This window comes from Microchirus variegatus, assembly GCF_963457635.1.
Source record: "Microchirus variegatus genome assembly, chromosome: 10".
NCBI lineage: Eukaryota > Metazoa > Chordata > Actinopteri > Pleuronectiformes > Soleidae > Microchirus > Microchirus variegatus.
The window spans coordinates 14850617-14872906 of NC_139811.1; the positions used below are offsets into that span (position 1 = coordinate 14850617).

The 22290-nt window shown below is 40.6% G+C and overlaps 4 protein-coding genes across 4 annotated transcripts; 2 read left to right on the top strand and 2 right to left on the bottom strand.

Annotated features, from left to right (window-relative positions):
* Positions 1–3815: 3815 nt before the first annotated feature.
* On the bottom strand, positions 3816–9663 carry cdr2a (cerebellar degeneration-related protein 2a; the record flags this gene model as incomplete). Its single annotated transcript, XM_083895815.1, has 7 exons — positions 3816–4097; positions 4765–5041; positions 5140–5448; positions 6300–6476; positions 6830–6978; positions 8459–8571; positions 9582–9663. 7 exons carry the CDS (start codon positions 9661–9663, stop codon positions 3816–3818), a joined length of 1389 nt encoding a protein of 462 aa, XP_083751941.1.
* Positions 9664–10067: 404 nt separating this feature from the next.
* On the top strand, positions 10068–13237 carry LOC310932923 (transmembrane protein 180-like; the record flags this gene model as incomplete). The annotated part of the gene is made up of 7 exons (XM_083896327.1): positions 10068–10226; positions 11185–11499; positions 11594–12016; positions 12085–12239; positions 12324–12407; positions 12603–12746; positions 13096–13237. 7 exons carry the CDS (start codon positions 10068–10070, stop codon positions 13235–13237), a joined length of 1422 nt encoding a protein of 473 aa, XP_083752453.1.
* A 1830-nt stretch (positions 13238–15067) lies between these two features.
* Positions 15068–19275, top strand: LOC310932966 (transmembrane protein 180-like). The gene is made up of 7 exons (XM_083896382.1): positions 15068–15349; positions 16648–16962; positions 17055–17483; positions 17644–17798; positions 17950–18033; positions 18168–18311; positions 18829–19275. The coding sequence occupies exons 1-7, from the start codon at positions 15191–15193 to the stop codon at positions 18968–18970; spliced, it is 1428 nt and encodes a 475-aa protein (XP_083752508.1). The 5' UTR covers positions 15068–15190; the 3' UTR covers positions 18971–19275.
* A 1910-nt stretch (positions 19276–21185) lies between these two features.
* On the bottom strand, positions 21186–22185 carry LOC310932492 (uncharacterized protein; the record flags this gene model as incomplete). Its single annotated transcript, XM_083895817.1, has 5 exons — positions 21186–21227; positions 21336–21347; positions 21431–21531; positions 21606–21935; positions 22092–22185. The coding sequence occupies 5 exons, from the start codon at positions 22183–22185 to the stop codon at positions 21186–21188; spliced, it is 579 nt and encodes a 192-aa protein (XP_083751943.1).
* Between the last annotated feature and the right edge of the window lie 105 nt (positions 22186–22290).

Sequence of the window (22290 nt, forward strand, 5' to 3'; positions counted from 1 at the left end):
AGCAGTCCATGCTCTAACTTGAGGGATTTTATTCCAGGCTGTCCCTGTGCATTGTACTTTCAAATTAGATACTTGACTTGTTTGTTAGTTTATTCATAATTTTGCTTCATTCTTTTTTTTTTTAGAATGTCAGGTTGTAACGTAATTCCCTTTGATTTAAGTACATGAGCTGTTATATATAGTGTGTGTGTGTGTGTGTGTGTGTGTCCGAGTTTCAGGCTGCTAAAAAGTATTTAATCTGAGTTCTATTATCAAGAATTTAAATTACTGTGATTTTACTAAGGCACGTTTGTATTTTAAATACAAATATTTAAATTGAGACTGTTATATTAAAGTGCCGCATGCTCTGATTTTATGCAAACATTTTGTTGGGATTTTGTCTCTGGAGTTTCATTAATATTTAAACTGGCAATTTTGTACACTTTTAGAAATAAAAGCATGAGCAATGAATGCCAATGACCATTCTATGTCCATAACAAGCGAATTGGATTACAACGTGTGATTGAAAAGGAAGCATTTTCTAAGGAAAGACTGTGCTATTTATTTGTCATGACATTTTGAACAGCATGGCGTCTTTGAGGAGTTGTTTTTGTGAACATGGCATACAATATATGACAGATACGTTTCACCACAGAGGGGCGCTGTTGTACCGCCAATGCCTATTTTTTTGGTGAGATGCAGATAAACATACTCAGCGAATTAGGTTGTTGCTTTCACAAAGCCTGTGCGTATGTGTGTGTGTGTACTTTATGTGAATGTACTGTACACTAATGTCGTTTTTTAAAAGACAAAAACATTCTGGCAGCGGTGGGATTCGAACCCACGCCATCGAAATGACTGGAGCCTAAATCCAGCGCCTTAGACCACTCGGCCACGCTACCCACGTGCGCATGAAGTCGTATACGTCATTAAGTCGATAAACGACGTTCATAGTTATAGAAATAACAGAGGCTTTGTGGACGGAGTTGCCCCATTTATTTTCCACTTGCCGTACATCCAAGTTATATTCCTGTTCACATGTATCCAAGCCTGTCCATAATGTCCAGGATCACCAATGAATGGAAATATTCCTTTGATGCTCCAGGTTGTGAATGACGATCAATTGGTTCAAACAGTAAGACAACGTAATCCAATATCACGGTCAAAAAACCTTATTACACCTAACTTAGTGAGCTAACACGGACACATAAAACATGACCTGCTAGGTATTCTCAGTACACATATCTCAGTGCATCTTTATATCATAGACATCAAAGACATCAAAGTGCCCATGGTGCCTTTTAGCCAAAGGGCAAAATTAGCAACGAAGCTAATCATCAACTAAACCCCACATTGGCTCCTACACTTGTTTGATAGAGACTTTCTTTTTATTAACTGCTCAGACTCCTTTTTTATGGACACAAATAGACCCTAAACCACATGTGTCAAACTCAAGGCCCGGGGGCCAGATGAGGGGGGGGATTCAAAATACACTCCTGTAATACAAAGATTCTTTTATATGTAAAAAACCCAGCATTAAATAAAATAAACAAATAAATACATATCAAACAAATACTTAAATAATAATGTAAATCAACAGAGGCACCTGGAACAAGGTAATAATAATGGTTTATGAATAAAATATAAAGTTAAATAATCACATCTGACAACTATGTAAAAACTGTGAAAATGCTTTGGTAAAAATGGGGAGAAAAATTCTAATTCTTTTTTTTTTTTTGTGAGTTAATTGCTCTTGGGGGCCCTCCAGTGGTCACGGGGCCCTAAGCAGTGCCTTAGTTCGCTTATGCCTTGGGCGGTGCGTTGACCATAAATACATACATACATTTCCCACCACTAGATCGCAGTGTGTCATTGTATATGCATCATGTGACGGGTGAAATTGAGATTGAGACTGTGATCGCAGCAGAATGTGTTCACAAACCAAAAAAGATGTGTCAGTGAAAGCTTGCTATAAATTGATTTGTTTTCAGTGCCGCCAAATAAACTCGGTCTTAACTTATATTCAACCAAAAGCAGGTCGATAATAATTGCACCTTTTCTGTGTTTTACACGATTCCATGTTGTATAATTTCTCATGAATCCATAATGCATATGAAGGCAAGTTGTACTATGGTTAGCTGATGCAGGGTATGCAATTGCCTTGTTGTCAGGTTTAATGGACTTATTTGGAAGTAGGTTGGGTTTATGTAAGTTGTTATGCAAGTCTCACACTGCAGCATACAAAACAGCTGGAAGGCCGAAACAGAACAGGTTGAAACATCACTGTGATTTTCTCTGATGCCACATCAGCACTGACCATTAACGGTTCGCCCTCTTATGAGCGTCGCATTACGGTAATAGTGAGAGTGAAATAAAAATACTATGAAATGTCTATATTACTGTGGACGAGCTCAGCAAAAAAGGCTGAGTCATGTGTTTGTTTGTGGCTATTGGTAACATAACTTTATTACAACAACCATGTTCTCCCTGTTCGTTGGTCTCCTATGGTCCAAAAACATGCAGGGGTTAAGTGGACACAGTATGGCAAGCCGTTTTAACATTTAATAGCCAGACTGGATATATATTACAGATATCTGTAATTCAATTCTTCCTATCCACAAGGTCATTCTTCCTTGGACAAATTACGTAATTTTTGCCATTCATTCAATACATATCCAGTCTAGCTATTAAAAGTTAAAATGGCTTGCCCAAGACACAGTAGGTGCGAATGTGAGAGTGAGTGGTTGTTGTCTGTGCGTTGACTGTGTGATGGACTGGTGAATTATCCGTGTGACCCCCAAACTTTCACCCTATGTCAGCTGGTATTGGCTCCAGTGGCTCCGCGACCTTCATGTGGATGATAAAGCAGTAAACAATGAATGAATGAATGAATATGACAACAATTTGAGGCAAAAGGAATCATTTATAACACGTGAACCTTTGTCTGCCGTTCCATTTACCTCTGTTATTTTTTTTTTATCAATCACCTGTGTGAGTGGATATTTACAACCACAGAAGAAAAAAAAAGCACCTCAGTGTACATTTAATCTCAGCTGAACGCTCTGCTCTAAAGATTAAGCAATAAAGAAAATAAATAACATTTAATTTTTCCTCGTAAAAATAAATAAAACAAACTGTGTTTCAGTCATGAAAGTGCAGGGTTGTTCAGTGTACTACTGACAGTCATATGAGCCTAAGTAGTGCACACACAGGCAAACAATACACCAGTGTCCACCAACATTTTTTCTGTTTACATACCAATGACCCTCAAACTGGTGAACCAACGTACAAAACCCAACTCACACCAATTGTTAAGCTGTACTTAACTGTAAACTGTTAGTTATTACACACATTTTTTTCTTATCCTATTACAACATTTTCCGTTTACATAAGGGTTAAGTGTTACATTACATTATATAAACTCTAAACACTGTCGTCGTTGAGCGTAAGACTTGCAAATACAGAGAGATCAAGTTATTCAAGTAGTTCTGTTAGTACGTGTTAATCCAAGCTTAAATTTCTCCCTGTGCAATACTTTTCTTTACTCTCTATAGCTTTCTGATATTTTTTGTACTCTGGACTGCATTCTTGCATCACACATACAGCTGCTTTGTATAACACTGAGTTTTTTTTTTGTTTGTTTCACAAGGACGGAATTAAAGGAACAGTGCTGACTAACAAAAGTATAGGTGCATCGACATGACAGCAGATAAGAGGACTGCGGCGTGTCAAAGACGCACAAGCACCGACTGCGATTAATGCATCTGCACTGTGCTGCACAAAGCGGTTTTTCCTGCGTTAAGAACGTCGACAGACACAAACAACAAATGCGATCGCTAGGCACAGCTTTGATAAATACTATCCCCGTCTGCACGTCTGTTCTCGCCGAGGTCCTCTTTGGTCTTTTGGATGCACGTGAAGATCTCCTTGAAGAGGGCCTTGTACTCGGGCTGCTGGCCGTCTTCCAGAGCCACCGTCAGATCAGACAACACGGTCGAACTGGACAGGCGGCGGCGTGTCCGGGTGCTTGCAAAGGGAATATGGGATGTCTGCACAGCTTTATGGCTGAGTCCGTCTGTAGCCTGATGGCATCTCAGCAGCAGCTCATCATATTTCACCTAGAAAACACACACACACACACACATTCATATATTAGGGAAGTGGTTTTCTTTCTATTTTTTGTAACCGTTGTAAACTAGAGCTGAGAGGATTCACAATTCAAATGTAAAAGGATACCAAGGTGCTGATTTTGCAATTTTCTATTTTCTTTTCCACCTTAAATCACAATTAAATTATACATTTTTTGAGACGATAAACCCACAAGTTATAGTTCCAAAATCAATAGTCTGACATTTATCTACATTGAATGGAACAGTGACATATAACAGGTACAACTGTTGTTTTTGTTGTTTTTTGTCGACTGCTACATTTTGGTGAAATAAATACAAATGAGGTCCAAGTACAAAATAAATTGTCTATTTTTAGCTTTGCCAACTGGTGCTGTAAGAAAATGAAATAAAATCCTGGGCCAAAATGAATAGAACACCACAAATGTGAGCTTTGGCATTAAATTAACGTGCTTCAAATAAAACTGCTACTTTTAACTTCTTCTTCAGAATATCACGATATGTTTTCAAATCACCATTAAAAAAAACCCCTCTCCAATAAATTAATTTCACATTTTTCTTCAGCCCTAGTTTAAACCATAGTCTGCAGCAGAAGAATGACATAATAAAAGGCTCATGCTGTACAACACACCATCTTATTATGACTTGCATACATCACCTTCAGGGCACTGTACTGTGCATCCACCTCATTGAGCAGAGAGATGCCCCTCTGTTTCACTGCCTCCGCTCGCCTTATACACAGCTGCTCATGACCCCGGCGGATGTCGTCCGGGTTTGCAGCTCGCAAAACGCCGTCACTGTTGCACCTCTGTCGACTCAATCTCCTCCGCTCCTCGTCGTTTTCCGCCCTCTCCTCTGCGTCACTCTGCATTGGGCTGGGCTTTTCTTCTGAGGCAAAGAAAACCGTGTCTGGCAGCAGAAGTTGGTCTGGTATTCTGACACAGAACATAGATAACAGAAAATAAGGTGGCATTACATTGTAAAATAAACTGAAAGAGAGTCGAGACAGTCCACAAATTAATTCAGTCCTGACCTCTTGGCACAGTCGGTGCGCCACAGAAGCCGCAGCTGTTCCACTTCGCCCTCCAGCTCCTTCTGCCGGGCCCAGCAGCCCGACATCAGAGACAGCCGCTGCTCCAGACTCATGTTCTCCCTGATTGTCAACTCACTTTCCCGCTCTGCCGAGTCCCTGCGGCTCCGCTCCACCGCTAACTGAGCCTGAAGGGTCTGGATGGAGCGCTGGAGAGCTGCGTTCTCCTCCTCTGGGTTTAGGCAGGCCACGTCTCGGTCGTGGAAAAACCCCCGAGGTGACCAGAGACTGTCCACACGCAGAGCGTCTGACCTGAGACAGGACAGGTAGGTCACGGACAAGTAATGCCAACATTTGAAAAAGAGAAAAAACGACATCACGTTGGAAACACTTTATGTCAAAGTACAGTAACAATGGTAATAGTATGATGGAAGTTTGAATATAGTGTTATTGTATTTATGATGAAAACATTTAAACTGCATTTGAAAATCCTTTTTGTTATACTACTACTAATACAATAATCCTAACAAACAACATCAAAGTGTGATCTTAGGTGGACCATTGTTTCCACAGCACACCAAAATACTGTATATGGCTTGAAAGGCAGTCAGCTAAAGCAACAATGTATACACTACTGTTCAAAAGTTTGGGGCCACTTAGAAATTTGCTTATATTTTTTTCAATTAATATAACTTTAAATGAATCAGAAATACACTCTATACATTGTTAATGTGGTAAACGACTATTCTAGCTGCAAACGTCTGGTTTTTAATGGAATATGTACATAGGTGTATAGAGGCCCATTTCCAGCAACCATCTCTCCAGTGGTACATGGTACATTGGGTTTGCTATATTGGATGATTAGAAAACCCTTGTGCAATGTCTTGACTATATTTTCTATTAATTTTGCAACTCTTTGGATGAATAAAAGTGTGACTTTTAATGGAAAACACACAAAAATGGTATAGGTGACCCCAAACTTTTGAACAGTAGTGTATGTATAATTAAAAAAGGCTTTTAGTATTGAGCTGCTTTCAAATATCCTTTGCTTATTTGGTCTATTATAAAGGAAGAAAACGGCTCCTGTTGTCAGCAGAAACTGTATTTCTACATGACAACCATTTCAAGGTGAGTAACAACAACACATACACAAGCAAAAATACCTGTCATTGTGTAAATCATACAGCTCTTTGAGACAGGACACACTCTGTGCTCCGAGGTTGCGTCGTTGCTCTGACAGCTCTCTCTTTTGTCTCTCTGCCTGTGCGACCTTGAGCTCATCCACCTCTGTCTGCAGGTCGTCCATGTGGGTCTGAAGTCCATCGATGGTCTCTGTTAGACTGCGATGAAAAGCAGAGAAATGACTGTGAAGTCATCCTGAACATCTAGGTTTATCTTTCTTTTTTTTAACCTTTTGAAAACTGTTTCTTGTCATTTTAAGCATCAGTTACTGTATATCTGCAGCAGTCTCGCTTCACATGTGTAGATGCTGACACAAAATGCATGTATCATGTTAATGTCACGGGCGACAAAACACTGCTATATACTATATACGATACTGAGAAAACCGCAGACTGAGAGTCACGTGGAGCTGATGGTGAGACATTAGGAGTAGCTGGAAACCAAACAAAAGGATTTCTAATTCTGATTTAGATAAAAGGGTCATTTTATCTAATTTAACAAATAAACTGACCTGAGGATCTTCTGCTGAGACAGTCGGTTGTCCTGCACTAGTCTCCTGTTGCCCTGCTCCAGATCCCTGGCGGCCATGTCCAGCTGCTCATATACTTTGGCGTGCTGGTCATTCATCTGACGCAGCAGGTCCACCTGCTTGGTGAGGTACTGGAGCACAAGAGATGGAAGTAGCAAAGGTTTAGTTATGGTATCCTGACTAAATGACTCTGTGGCATAAATAAATGTTCCCACTAATTTCATGTTTAACTGGGTTTCTGGGATCTAAATAGTTGTAGACTGAGCCTTTTGGAGGGGATTTTTGGACAAACGTAAGGGAAAATTTGTCATTAGAATACACTAACTTGAGCTCTAAAATGCTGAAAATTTTATATTTTGTTATCATATGCCATATCATTTATTTTTATTTATTTGTAAAATAAATAAATAAAAGTATTTGAAACAATCTACAGGTTAACTGATGATGAAACTTTAGCATTAGTTGTAGCCTCACACACATGACAAAATATTAACCTGAAAGGTTAGTTTTTGCATTCCAGACAGATTTGTTTTATCACCAAACAGTCAAAGGCAAATCATAAGGGAAAGAAAACACAGGTCTGGGTTACATTTGCCTGTTATTAGGGTTCGAGCACCAAGGGTGTGTAGAACCCTCTTGAAACTGAAGGAATTACTATTATTCTTTTTATTCCGGCAAATTAATCGCATTTTTGAGGGCCTGAACATACCCCAAAACTCATGGATTTTTGCGACCACATCAATCCTGGTGAAAATGTACGTCTTTAAAAGATTCAGTAAAAAAAATGTGCAAAATTAGAAGTGGGAGGGGCAAAAAAAAATGACAGGTTTAACGTACATGAACGAAACTTGGTACACACATTCATTAGGTTGGGCCATAAAAAAAAGTCGGCGACAACTGTCCTGTGAATCCTACAGGAAGGCCGCCATTTTGTATTGAGCGCGAAAACGGACACGTTTTTGGCGAATTTGCACCAATGCTACAAAATCTATCTATCTAGTTTGATTTGTAATTGTTTTTGTACGTGCCGAGTTCATGGCAGAGGCTAAATTACTTTTGTCTGGTTGGAGATCAATACAACCATTTTGTCCGACGTACACAGAGAGAAGCTCAGCCCTATGTCACATTACCATGTTCAGGTGTGTGCACGGCTTTGACACATAGTCATTAGTGAAGTGACTAAGACCAGCAGCGAATGAGGATGAAGGTCAGAGACACATATGGGGATTACCATATCAACCTCAATAAATCCCGAAGCCACCGGCCCTCTCACTGATGCAAACAAATTAAGGCTCTTATCATCGCTGACCCACTCAATGCTACGTCCTTGGAATGTCTTAGACTGAAATATGAAGCATAATAGTATTTATGTAGAAGCTATAACTGACAACCCATGAGCGAACCAAGAACTGGGCCCTGTTGTTTGAAAGGTGGACTCAAGAAACAACAAAACTCACAATAATATATTTTCTAGTTCTACTAAATGACTAATTAAAACATGTATCCACAGACTTAGACAGGGGAAAGTGTAACCACAAATATAAATCCTGTTAAGTGCATATGCCTCTCTCTCTCTCATCAATGATTAATTCCTTTCCTAACGTTTATCACCTCGATCTCCTGTAGCTGCTCCTGGTTGGTGGAGTACATCTGCTGCAGAGCCTGCTCCAGCTCATGGTTCCTGTCGAGCAGGGTTTTTCCCAGCTCTGCTGCCAGGTGGAGATCTGACAGAGCACCAGAGGGGGGGAAATGTAAACATGAGACACATAAGACAGCTTCGATGCCCAAACACAGGCAACTAATAGAAGTAGGTGATTATAAATGACGTGTATAACGACTTTCCAATAAAACACCCAAGCAATTGTTCTCATGCTGTTCGTATTTGACACTGGTGAATCACAGGGGAATCTGAGGCATGTCTTGGGATCTCTGTGTGACCCTTCCCCCCCAATACTCTCTCTCAGGGAGAGTGTGTGAATTCATATTTTCTGCTACATTCAATGCACATTAGAGCGCCGTGTGTCTTTGTTATTGTGTCCAACTTGTGTTACTTACATTTGTCGCTGATGAAGTGCACCATCTGCGTGTCTAGCTCACAATTCATGGAAAACAATCCACACAGAACCAGTGAGAGCCTCAGGAAATCCTGGCTACATAGAGCTCTCAGGATGTCTCGGCTCTTACCACATGACCACTGTGAGTCTGTGCAACCATGAACTTAGTTCATCTGTGAACAGCAGCTAGTATATCGTATATCATTATTTATTTATATATTATTATCATATTTCCAATCATTCCGGTTGTGACTTCATGAATACAATCACCTTATTTAAGTCACTGTTACTGTTGATGTACTTGACATTAGAAGCATTATAGATAATCTCTTTTCCTTTGTTAACAATCTGACAAACCAAATGAAGGTTTCAGAATCTAAGAAAAACAAAACTATATTAGTACATGCTTTTACAATTTTTGCAACCACATACACAATCACTAATTATGTTAAGCAGGATAATCATGATAGTAAATTCTCACTAGAGAGTGACAAAGTACCCAGCTTAAATGCAATTTAGTTTCCTTTTACTTCCACTCTACATTTGTTTGTGTGAGTCCATTTGTTATTATGTACATGTATTCTCTATATTATTATGCAGCTGTTTGTGGGGTCAATGCGAGACCACACACACGCACACAAACACACTCACACACACTCACAGAGCAGTGCAGCTCCTACCGTGTTCAAGGTCTTGTGGGTTGTGCCAACCGGATTCTCCATCCGTTTCAAACTCTTCCTCCAAAATCATGTCAGTCAACATTGTTTTTATAGCCACGGGTTGAAGTGAGGACTCCACCTGGCTGAAACCTGAAACACAGGTGTGTTGCGTGGTTGCTGGACCGCCTGCCGTGTGAACAGGAAGAGCAAACTGCAACCTGCCGGTGAGAGAGGTGTGTTAAGTCTCTGAAGCAACGTGGCAAGTGTTTACTTATAAGCTGTGGGTCTCACCCTGCACATGCACAGTTCTCTTGTAGCCTTAAACGGGGAGGAACGGAAAAGGATTAATGAGCAAACTCTCTGTTTTTTGTGATAGATTTAAACAGTGATGCTAAGGAACATCAGTGTGCAGCGACAACACTTCCTGCTTCCAAGACTGTTGATAACAATCACCTGATCTGCTGTGGCCGTGGAGGGAAACCAACCTCAGGTGTGCACTTTGCAAAAATGAACGCATTCAGAAACTTCGGGATCAATCCTTCAGCTCTGGCCTATGCCATGACCACACTGGGAGCAAGCATGATAAACAATGTATTTGGCTTCTACTATGTCAAACTCTTCCTCAACAAGTACCAAATCTCAGAGGGAGCTTTCCACCAATCACAAGTGAGTAGTTTTCTGGATTTTGTTTTTTGGAGGTCAAACCGGTGAACAATGAATACATTTAAATATGCAAAACATCATTTTCTAACTTTTTAAAATTCCGTGTGCATGATCGGGACTCTCTATATCAACAGTCTCCTGTTTACCTTTGCAAAATGTCAATACAAATACAACCACGGACCAAGATCAACAAACTGCTCTTTCTTTTATGTAACATACAGGCTGCTTTCTGCATGGCTCAACAATATGTATAGTATAGACTTTGAATTTTTTTTAAAGATTATTTTTTTCTTTTTTCTTTCTCCACTTTTGGTAATTCCCCAAATTTTGATTTGGGGTAGCAGCCCAGTTGAGGGGGCAAGACACTCGATTCGACTCTTGGCCATGTGAGGAGCTGGCCCCGCCTCCTATTGCAGAACACCCTCCAGTTCAGTTGGTGTCACGCCCTTGCTTTAGCTTGTATGTTGAAGTTTGCCAGTTCCCACACAGGTAGCGCAAGTCATCGCTCAAATACTAATAATTAAGTTAGCAATTTTCCTTGTGATACGTCACCACAACTGGAATTATGAGATTGAATACACATACTTTGAACAACTGACTGACCTCCGACATGGACCCTTGTGTAAAGTGCAACTAAATCCCTAAACACGGTGCGAGCAGCTCGATGTCCGATTTCACGACAAGACTATGTTCAATCACTGCTCCCCTCTCTCTCTCACTCAGCTCTCAGCCCACTTATTTGGCATTTTTCTAAATCAGACATTGGGCGGAGTTAGCTGTAGAGAGTCGGTTTAGTTACACAATTGCTGGCTTGTACGCGCATGTGGAAATTGCAAAGCGGCTCTCCGTGAATGAGGTTGATTTAGAATAGATTTTTAAAACAAATTATTCATTTACTGGTTGATTATTTTAACAATACTACAATTTATCACAAGTCATGTTTTGCACATCCTCTCCACAGGTGGTGTACATGGTGTGGAATGCGGTCAATGACCCTCTCTTCGGATATCTGCAAGATAACTCCAAAGTGCCTTGCTGCTCTCAGCGACGCCTGTCCATCCTGTACGGGGCTCCCTTCTACTCACTGACCTTTCTTATAGCCTGGTTCCCATGGCGGGCCTACACCCCTGGGGACTGGATGAGTGGCCTACATTTGATGGTGACGCTGTGTGCTTTTGATGGCTTGCTGACTTTTGTGCTGTTGGCACAATGTGCACTATTCACGGAGATTTCCAGCAACCATAACAACCGACTAAGACTAATAAAGTACAGCCAGGTAAGGACTTTGTTTATGTCCTTCTTTTTCTTCTTTCTGCCCCCCTTACCAACAAAGCATGAATTTTCAGCCTTCTTTTATGCCCTCTCTCCAGGTTGCATCTCTTATTGGTTCCTCCAGTGTCCTTTTCTGTGGCATGGTGTCCAATAACATGGAGGACTTTACATCCTTCCAATCCTTCACATTGCTAATTGCCGTCCTAAGCTGTGTCTGCATGCTCTACACGGGCTTCCACAGTGGCAGCCGCTATGACAACAAAGGATCAGATTCAGTTTCTGGGTGTGATCACACATCCCATCAATCAGTGTTGTCCATCTACATGTTAAGAACACTAATCTGGCAAATCTTGACCAATCGGGACTTTCAGATATTTGTGCTCATGAACTTCTTCCACGTTTTCATGCTGTCTTTCTTTAACAACTTTATGATGATCTTTGTTGAGCACTTGATTCCTCCAGATGTGCTTCCGTCCTTGGCCAAGAGCATCATGTACGGAGCCGGACACATCTGTCCACAGGTATTGTGCTGCCAATCACTAACACCTGCATTTAATGTATTAATCTGACAACATTTTCTTCTTCCTAGTTGTTAGTGTTGAGCTGTCGGCGACTGCTGCAAGGCGTAGGCTACTACAAAATTATCCTCTACAGCTTCTACATAGAAGCGGGAATGGCAGTTGTCATGCTAGTGCTTGGTCGTCAGCACTACTATATTGTGGCATTTTTCCTCACCATCAACCTGTAAGACTTTCATAAAACTCTCCATTAAAAAAAAAATAAATAAAAAAAATCACTGTATCACTTCATTCCTTATCTTCTATGCAGGGTCTTACGCCAAGCATCCTGCAGTCTCTTTGGGCTGCCTTTGGCTGACATCATTGACAAGGACATGCAGGAGTACAAGCGCAGGTAAAGTAAACTTGCTCATCAGCACACTTACAAAAGCACAGCCATCGCTCACACTCACATACAATGTGATGTAGCATTGTCTGTCCGGGCAGCAATGGGGGACTGGGTACCTTGCTGTTGATGATCATTGCAAGTAAGTTACAAGTTACTTGATAAATGAAAATAAGTTTTATCTGAATTTTCTTTTTTCTGCAGTGCCCCTCTCTCCTCTATGGTGTTTGGGACAAACGCTCTCTTCACTAAGCCAGCTAATTCTCTGGCTCCCATGTTGGTGCTCAGTATCGTCAATCAGTTTGGATATGAAAAGCTGAAGGACCTCAGACAGGATGCAAATCCAAGGTACTGACACTTTCTTGTTGTAACATTTACCATTTCAAGGAAGAGCATTCAAAGAGTGCAGACCTCTGCAAAGGCGTAAACATTCTGTGTCACCTGTGTTTTACTTACCAGCACCTGAAAAGTCTACATTTTGATCCACTAAATCCAGGAGAAATAAATGTTAAAATTAAATTGCCACCACATCTGTTATCTGGATCATATATGAATGAAACAGAGTCAGATCATGCATACACCAAATTTCATTTGAATCTAATGATATATATATATAATTAGTAACTACAACTGTGATGTCAAACTCAGTGCAGTTACAAAGTAAACATACCAACACTTTGTGTTTTCTTCTTTCCAGTGACTTGGAAAGCCTCCATAATGTGATGTTCTGCTTAGTGTGTGTGGTGCCAATATGTATCGCTGCTGTCCAAGTCCTGGCTTGGAAGCCTTTCTCTATCCGCCAAAGTCACTCAGTCGAACCAAAGTGTATTGATGGCTAGTTTTTGTGCTCAGTGCTCTCAAAATTCTACAATTCTTAAAAGCTGGGATTTGGGAATATTGATAATTGCTTTACAGAGACCATGGTGAAAGTGATGTTTGTAGAATCCTGGGTTGTAATGGTGTTTATGAATGTATAATGTTTTCAATCAGATAAATGATCCTCTCTGTGGGTTTATGGACAAGTGCACCACTATCTAAATTAAAAGTAAATGTACTGTGGATCGCTAATCTGTCCATTTGGACGTTCTTTGTGTTTCATCAATAATGTAACACCTGTCACTCTGTGACTGATTCGTGATCAATTTGTCAATTTCCAGCAGCACATCACAGAACTGTGTTCATTTGTCGTTGTTGAGTAGTTTTGTTTGAATTCAGAGGAAAATTTTGCACTGTAAGTTTAAGTTCTCCGGTCTCCTCCCACAGATTGCAGGTTTGGGGATTAGGTAAATTGGACTAATACTGTACGTGTGACCCTCATGTGTAGGATAAAGCAGTATAAGAAGAACGGAGGGATAATTATTTCACTTCCTTTGCAGCTGGTTTGAAAAATCAGTGCGTGGTTGAACTGGATGTTTTAGATTTCCTGTCTACACAGGCCAGGTTGGAGAAAGTATCCATAAATAAATAATGCCAGAAAAGTTCAAATTAAAGGCCACAATATGGTGTGTAGCAAAACTTTAGTTATTTTATTCTCCCCCCTTTGTTATTGTGCGTATGCATCATTGGATGACTTCAGTAATAACCATCCCTCACTGACAAACTCAACTACAATAAGACACGTTGTTACTAATTTAATCAAATACACTTCAACACAATACAGCAGCTGATGTTTACTTAAACATTGTAGTTGTTATTTTCTTTCTTCTTAGTTTATTCTTCTAGTTGTTTGGATATGGACATAAATCACTTTATTAGTTTTGCTTCATTGGCTTGTAACCCCATCCTACATACATATATATATATGTGTGCTGTTTAAATAGCACACAGCTGATAACTGGTGTGTTTTCCTCTATATTATTAATATGCAGCTGTTGACATGGTCAGTGTGAGACAGGGTGCGACCACACACACTCACACAAACACACACTCACACAAACACACACACACATGCAGCTCCTACCGTGTACCGTGATCTTGTGGGTAGTGTCAGCAGGATCCTCCATCCGTGTCAAACTATTCCTCCAAATACAGCCTCGGGTTGAAGTGAGGACTCCACCTGACTGAAACCTGACACACAGGTGTGTGTGTGTGTGTGTGTGAGTGTGTGGTTGCCCGACAGCCTGCCCTGTGTGTAGAAAAACTGCAGCCTACCGGTGAGAGAGGGGCGTTAAGTCTCTACAGCAACGTGGCAAGAACCTAACACACGACAACATCCGGTAGGTGGCAGCCGTGAGAAATTATTATAGTAATTATCATTATTGTTATTATATGAATGAATCTTGGATTATTTCTAAATTTTAACCAACGTAAATTTTACCACCACTTACCCCGAAGTCTGAAAAAACATCGTTAAATACTTTTTGTCGGTTGTTTTCTTTACTTCCTGTTTTCATTTCATTGGCATTTTCTATCAGCCAATCACAAAGCAGTAGTGCAACGTCATTGCGGCTCGGGCCAATCAAGTGTTTGCTTTTACGATATGGGTTCCGCCCTGCTGCACGACACACACACACACACACACATACAAATCGAGTTTAACAGGTTAGGACGAGGTTATTTCGAACGTTCTCCTTTTAATGCGTGGATATTCAAAGAAACAAGGCAGCTGCAACATATTTTTATTAGGATTAACGAGCAAACTCTCTGTTTTTTTTGTGGATAGCTTTAAACAGTGATGCTAAGCAACATCTGCGTGCAGCGACAACACTTCCTGCTTCCAAGACTGTTTATAAAATCACCTGAGCTGCTGTGGCCGTGGAGGGAAACCAACCTCAGGTGTGCACTGTGCAAAAATGAAGGCACTCAGACACTTCGGGATCAATCATGCGGCTCTGGCCTATGCCATGACCACACTGGGAGCAAGCATGATAAACAATATATTCAGCTTCTACTATGTCAAACTCTTCCTCAACAAGTACCAAATCTCAGAGGGAGCTTTCCACCAATCACAAGTGAGTAGTTTTCTGATGTACTGTTGTTGTGTTTTTTTGGTAAATGAATTGAGTGAGATGGAAAAAAAGCGAGGGCTGTTTCATAAAAGCACAAGAAACACAACATGAACATTGCAACGAATCCGTGCACACCTCCATACTGTATATGTGACGTCATTTTGACTAGTCGTCATTTCATTGTGACGAGTACTGTTGTTGTAAATATCTGTGACGTCATAAATAGTCGAGATTACAGTTTCAGATATCTGCAGTTACTTTTTTTTTTACTAGTGTAAATGACGTCACTTACTTTTGCCATTCATGTACCTGGGGTTGGTCATTATGGACAGCTACAATTCAGTTGTGGATATCTGTAAATGAATCGTAGATATCTCTAATTCCACTTTCAGATATCTACATTGTCCTTTTTAGATATCTTGAATTAAGTTTCAGATGGTCAGAAGGAAGTTGTAGATATTTTGAATGTGAATAAGTCACAATGACATTCAAGATATCGGAATAAGAGATATCTACAATTCAGTCACCGATATCCGCAACTGAATTGCAGATATCTATAATGACAAACCCCATACACATCAACGGCAAAAGTGGCATAATTTTGACTCTGAATTGCAGATATCTGAAACTGTATTTTTGACGGTGCAGATATCAGTAGTGAATATCCTGTCTATGATTAAATGTTAAAACCACTTGTCATATGACTGTGTAAGGTATTGAAATTATAACTTATACACATACACACAAAAAAACGGCACATCTATTGCCTCTGTGGTCATACACCAGCTACTGCATTCAAATGTTGCCACCGACTAGTTTACTGATGCTCTCTTTCATCACTCTCTTGTCTAAAAAAAGCATGAGGCTCATTGTCTGAGACTCCTCCCTGTTTTTTAACCGCAGGTGCTCTTGCTTTGTCACCTTTCTCTTTCCACCATGGGAAGCAAGGTGTGAGCAGCACCTCATAAGAAGGCTGCAACTCGGTGTCTGATTCCACTACCAGACGACGTCCCCTCACTGCGCCACTCTCCCTCTTTCCCGCTCTATCTTAAGCAGGTCTCGGCCCACTTCATCTGCCTTTTTTTCAAAATCAGACATTGAGCAGAGTTTGGGCTTTAAATATGGACACAACTGTACGCACATGTGGAAATTGCAAAGCGGCTCTCTGTGAATGAAGTTAGGGTTAATTGTTGTTGATATAGAGGTTAGTATGACCCCTTATAAACTATTAATTTATTGATTGATTATTTTAACAATATTCAAATTTATCTCAAGTCATGTTTTGCACGTCCTCTCCACAGGTGGTGTACATGGTGTGGAATGCGTTCAATGACCCTCTCTTCGGATATCTGCAAGATAACTCCAAAGTGCCTTGCTGCTCTCAGCGACGCCTGTCCATCCTGTACGGGGCTCCCTTCTACTCACTGGCCTTTCTTATAGCCTGGTTCCCATGGCGGGCCTACACCCCTGGGGACTGGATGAGTGGCCTACATTTGATGGTGACGCTCTGTGCTTTTGATGGCATGCTGACTTTTGTGCTGTTGGCACAATGTGCACTATTCGCAGAGATTTCCAGCAACCATAACAACCGACTAAGACTAATAAAGTACAGCCAGGTAAGGACTTTGTTTATGTCCTTTTCCGTCTGTGTGGCCCCGCTTACCAGCAAAGTATGACTTTTCAGCCTTCTTTTATGCCCTCTCTCCAGGTGGCATCGCTCATTGGTTCCTCCAGTGTCCTTTTCTGTGGTGTGCTGTCCAATAACATGGAGGACTTCAAATCCTTCAAAGCCTTCACAGTGCTAGTTGCTGTCCTAAGCTGCGTCTGCATGCTCTACACGGGCTTCCACAGTGACAGCCGCTATGACGACAAAGGATCAGAGTCCGATGTTTCTGGGTGTGTTGATGAGACATCCCATAAATCAGTGTTGTCCATCTCCATGTTAAGAACACAAATCTGGCAAATCCTGACCAATCGGGACTTTCAGCTATTTGTGCTCATGAACTTCTTCCAGGTCTTCATGCTGTCTTTCTTTAACAACTTCACAATGATATTTGCTGAGCACTTGATTCCTCCAGATGTGCTTCCGCCCTTGGCCAAGAGCATCATGTATGGAGCAGGATTCATCTGTCCACAGGTATTGTGCTGCCAATCACTAATAATAGGAGTTATAGCGCTGGTGCTGCAGTAATAACTATAATAATAATTATGTGTCTATACTGACAATTTCACATGGCTAATTCCATCCGTGTTGCATGTCCTTCACTCACGTTGTTGTCTCTGATTTTTGTTTTTAGTTGTTAGTGTTGAGCTGTCAGAGACTGCTGCATAGCATTGGCTACTACCAGATTATCCTCTACACCTTCTACATTGAAGCAGGGATGGCAGCTGTCATGCTAGTGCTTGGCCATCAGCACTACTACATTCTGGCATTTTTTCTCACCACCAACATGTAAGACTTTATTGACATAGGTCCATTTAAAAATAAATAAATAATTAAATAAAAATAACATATATATATATATATATATATATATATGTTCACTGTGTCACTTCACTTGAATCATATTTGCTCTTTCGCCCTCATCTTCTACTGTATGCAGGGTCCTAATCCAAGCAGCCTTCAGTCTCTTTGGGCTGCCTTTGGCTGACATCATTGACAAGGACATGCAGCAGTACAAGCGGAGGTAAAGAAAACTGGCTCATCAACACACAATGCATGATTATGATTATAGCATTTTCTGCCTATTTAAAGATAAATTGAACAGTGGTTATCTGATAAATTAAAACATGTCTAATCCGACGTTTCTTTTTTCTGCAGTGCCCCTCTCTCCTCTATGGTGTTTGGGACAAATGCTCTCTTCACTAAGCCAGGTCATTCTCTGGCTCCTATGTTGGTGCTCAGTATCGTCAATCAGTTTGGATATGAAAAGCTGAAGGACTTAGCAAAGGATGCAAATCCAAGGTACTGACACTTTATTGCTTTTTAAATGTCCAAATAGAGGTCACACTTACAGTTTCAAACGGACCTCCGCCAAGACTTAAACAAGTAAGAGTTTTACTTACTTGCACCTGAAATGTTTACATATGGATCCATTGATATGAATCCTGATGTGTTAAGATGTTGCTGAGATATACTGTATGCATATGAACTTGTAATGGGAGTCATCTGTTGTCTGGATCTTATCAAATTAAACTTAGTCTGGTCCTACTTACAAATACTAAATGTTATTGCCCTCTTTGTGACATCATCAGTGGGTAGATTCTTACCTAAATTTAATGGAAGCATACTTGGGTGATCGCCAACCTATCACAAAAAGGCAAATTGATCCATCAAAAACTATGGACAGGAAGTTGCTAACAGAGGAACAAACTTATAGATAAACCCAGGCCTTGGCAGAGGTAGTAACTACAACTGTGATGTCTAAATCAGTGCAGCTACAAAGTAAACATACCAACACTGAGTCTTTTCTTCTTTCCAGTGACTTGGAAAGCCTCCATAGTGTGATGTTCTACTTGGTGTGTGTGGTGCCAATGTTTATCGCCGGAGCACAAGTCCTGGCTTGGAAGCCTTTCTCTATCAGGCAAAGTCACACAGTCGAAGCAAAGTATATCGATGGCTAACTTCTGTGCACTCAACTCTCGGAGGCAGCTGAGCTGTTCTACAATCCCTAAACCAGCATTTGGGAAAATTCTCAAGTACTTTTCAGAGACCATGTTGAAAGTAATGTTTGCAGAATCCTGGGTTGTAATGGTGTTTATGAATGTATGTTTTCATGCAGATAAATATTCCTCTCTGTGGGCTTGTGGGTCACTATCTAAATTAAATGTAAATGTACATTTTGACATGAGGGGAAACAAAAATGGAGAAATGAATGTTGATGATCATTGCAAGTAATTCTGTGGATTCCAAAAGCCAACTATTAAGCTTTTGACAAGCACTTTATATGCTCATGCTGTTTAATCCTTAGTGGACCAAAACACACTGTGGCACAATCTTCAAATGGAACTGAAGTGATATAAACTGTTATTTTACTTTATTAATGTAAATGATATGTCTTTATGGCCTATACATCAGCTCTTGGTGAACCTGGACACCGACAACTGTTGAACCCTATGTTTTGTCATATACTGTGCAATAAGTGCTCGATAAAAAATAATAAAAGAAAACACACTTTCTTTTCTTTGAGGACTTTCACATCCCAGGGTTGAGTTTGGTTTTATGCCTTGGGACAATGCGCCATCTGAAGGATGGAGAAAAACTAAAAGCACATTAGTTACCAAGGTTACCCCCTTACATGTTCCTGTGGTCTGTAATAATACAATCACTTAAGGCAGAGTAAAAAGTCATGAATGTGTCCCTTGCTAAGCGTATACAATTGTGTCAGAAACAGCATATTTACATGGTGCCAGCAAGAAGCAAATGTCCCTAGCTAGGGTACGGTAAATTACATTATTATCTTATGTGTGTGTATATATATATGCCTGTGATCAAGGTGGTCAGTGGCCATTCTTATGAGCAAGAGGCAATGGAGGTTTTTGTCAAATTGGTAACGTTTCACATTACATTTACAAAATTCATATATTAATATTCACCATTGCAACCTAGGACGAAAAGAACATCCCTGAGCAGAATGTGTCGACATGACGTTGTGTGCTAAAACTGGCAGTTTTGGTGCAGTGGCTAGCATTGCTGCCCCGCAGCCAGAAGCTCACTGGTTTTGGATCCTGATTCAAATCAGGGCCTGTTGCATGTTCTTCACGTGAGCATGTGGCTTCTCTCTGGGTACTCAAGTCTCCTCCCACACTCAAAATTGACAATGGTTGTGTCTGTATGTTGGCCCTGTGATGGACTGATGATCTATCCTGGGTGAACCTCGCTTTTCGCCCCATGTCATGTCAGCTGGGATTGGCTCCAGCTTCCTCCATGACCCTTGTGTTGAGGATAAAGTGGTAGAAAATGGATGGGTGGTTGGACTGCTAGATTATATATAATGCACCGTTTTATCATTACATAATTAATAATGACGAACTTCATATATACAAAATATACCCTTGCATTTTCTGGATTGTTTTCCTAAATATATGATTTAAACATTTCTACACAGCTCCACTATTGCTTTTATTAACAATCAGCTTGAATCCTCCAGGACATGGACTGCAACTGCTCCTGTGCAGTCTGTCCTAACAGACTTATTCCTCATCTCTCTGCACTTGATGTATCCTGAAAATGCACAATTCAACTCCATATTCCTGAAGGTGCAATTTACATCTTCCGTCCAATGTTTGTGCACACTGCTACTGCCATTTTTTGAGAAGAAACGTGTTCCAAATAGAGTTAGAATCCACAGAATCCAAAAAAATGTGTGGTCCTGGTGATTCATGGCTTCAGCATTTCCCACAGTTGAAAAACAAGACAAAGGTCTGGCTGCCAATTAATGTCTTTGACCATCAGTTAAACATTTTGATAGATGTCATCAGCTGGGCTGTTGATGGTGGAATTTGCAGCCTGTAACAAAAAAAAAGGGACAATTGTCTCTAGAGCAACAGGAAACGTGACATGCAGAAGTGGTGTTTTACCCAATCTGCCTGTTGACTAAATCTCAACCATAACTTGCTGCAACACAATTTACCTCAGCTTGGAGACTGATTTGGGCCACAGTTTGTTCGCCATTTTCCAAGTTCCTTCTGCTGGTCATTTCTTGCAGCACATCATGGAACTTTTCTTTTTTAGTTGAGGTGTTCTGTTTGAGAAAAGAATTCCAACATTTATTATCACCACCTACTGTAAATATCAGTATTGAAATTCAGCTGCTCTTGTCTTTTCACAACCAGATTTCTAAGAGACCTTGTTCCTGTTCCTGTATTCCCCTCTGTGGGCCTTTCCCAATTTAGTTCAGAGTTTAAACATCATGTACAAATTAAAAGAGAAAATCATTCACTTATCTACTGCCTTGTCAGTTTTGCACATTGTTCTGCAAAAACTTACCTCGCAGCCGTGCTAGAACAAAGAGAGAAAGCATTAAAAATACATATTTTAAGATCTCATTTGAATTTGAAATGAATATAGTGACGTAGTTGTACCTTTTTAAAAATGATGAGCGTCACAATTGCCATGCTGTAGATGACTAACAGGACAAATGATGACCATAGAAGAATGTTGCTTGCCACTGTTTTAACATGTCCTGAAAACAAAAGAAAGGTCCATCGTCAAACCTCTGTCAAAACATCCAAACACGTGTGTGTGCCAAGTTCTTACCCATCACAGTGAGGACTGTACCCAGCCCAACAAGCTGTGTAGCACTCTCCGCAGTGAGTTCAAACGACACTGCCGCACAGTGGTAGATTCCACTGTCATTTTTCTGAAGTGACTTGATGCGTAAAGATGTTCCATTCAATGTGTATTTGAGAGGATTATCCCCCAGGTTGAGCCGATGATGTGAGTGTTCTTTGAAAAGAAACCACTCATAATGCACGCCACCGGCTAAGCAGTCTGAACTGACACGGCAAGGCAAATTAATGACTTTTCCTGGTTCCTGCCAGATCACCCTCTGTGGCTGGAAGCAGCTATTTACTTTTTGCATGCTCTCTGGAAAGAAATATGAAAAAAAAGACATTTGTGACATGTCAAATAATACTGTTTTCTAGGCCCAGAAGTTTTTAATAATAACCATTGCAGTATAACATCCATGAGCTGTGATGCCTTTGTACAATGACAGATCACATGTGGGAAAATAATTTTTACCTGTTGGCAGGTTGGTGAGGACGAGAGAAATCCATAACAGCTTCTCCATGTCCGACGCTTGACAGCTTGTGAGTGATCTCATGATTACTTGCATGATGTTGTCTAACTTCCCCCAGCACTCAATCCCTACTTCCTACTTGTGTGCTAACTCTGGGTTTTCATAAACATGAGGCATGTCGCTGTATTTATAGCAGCATGA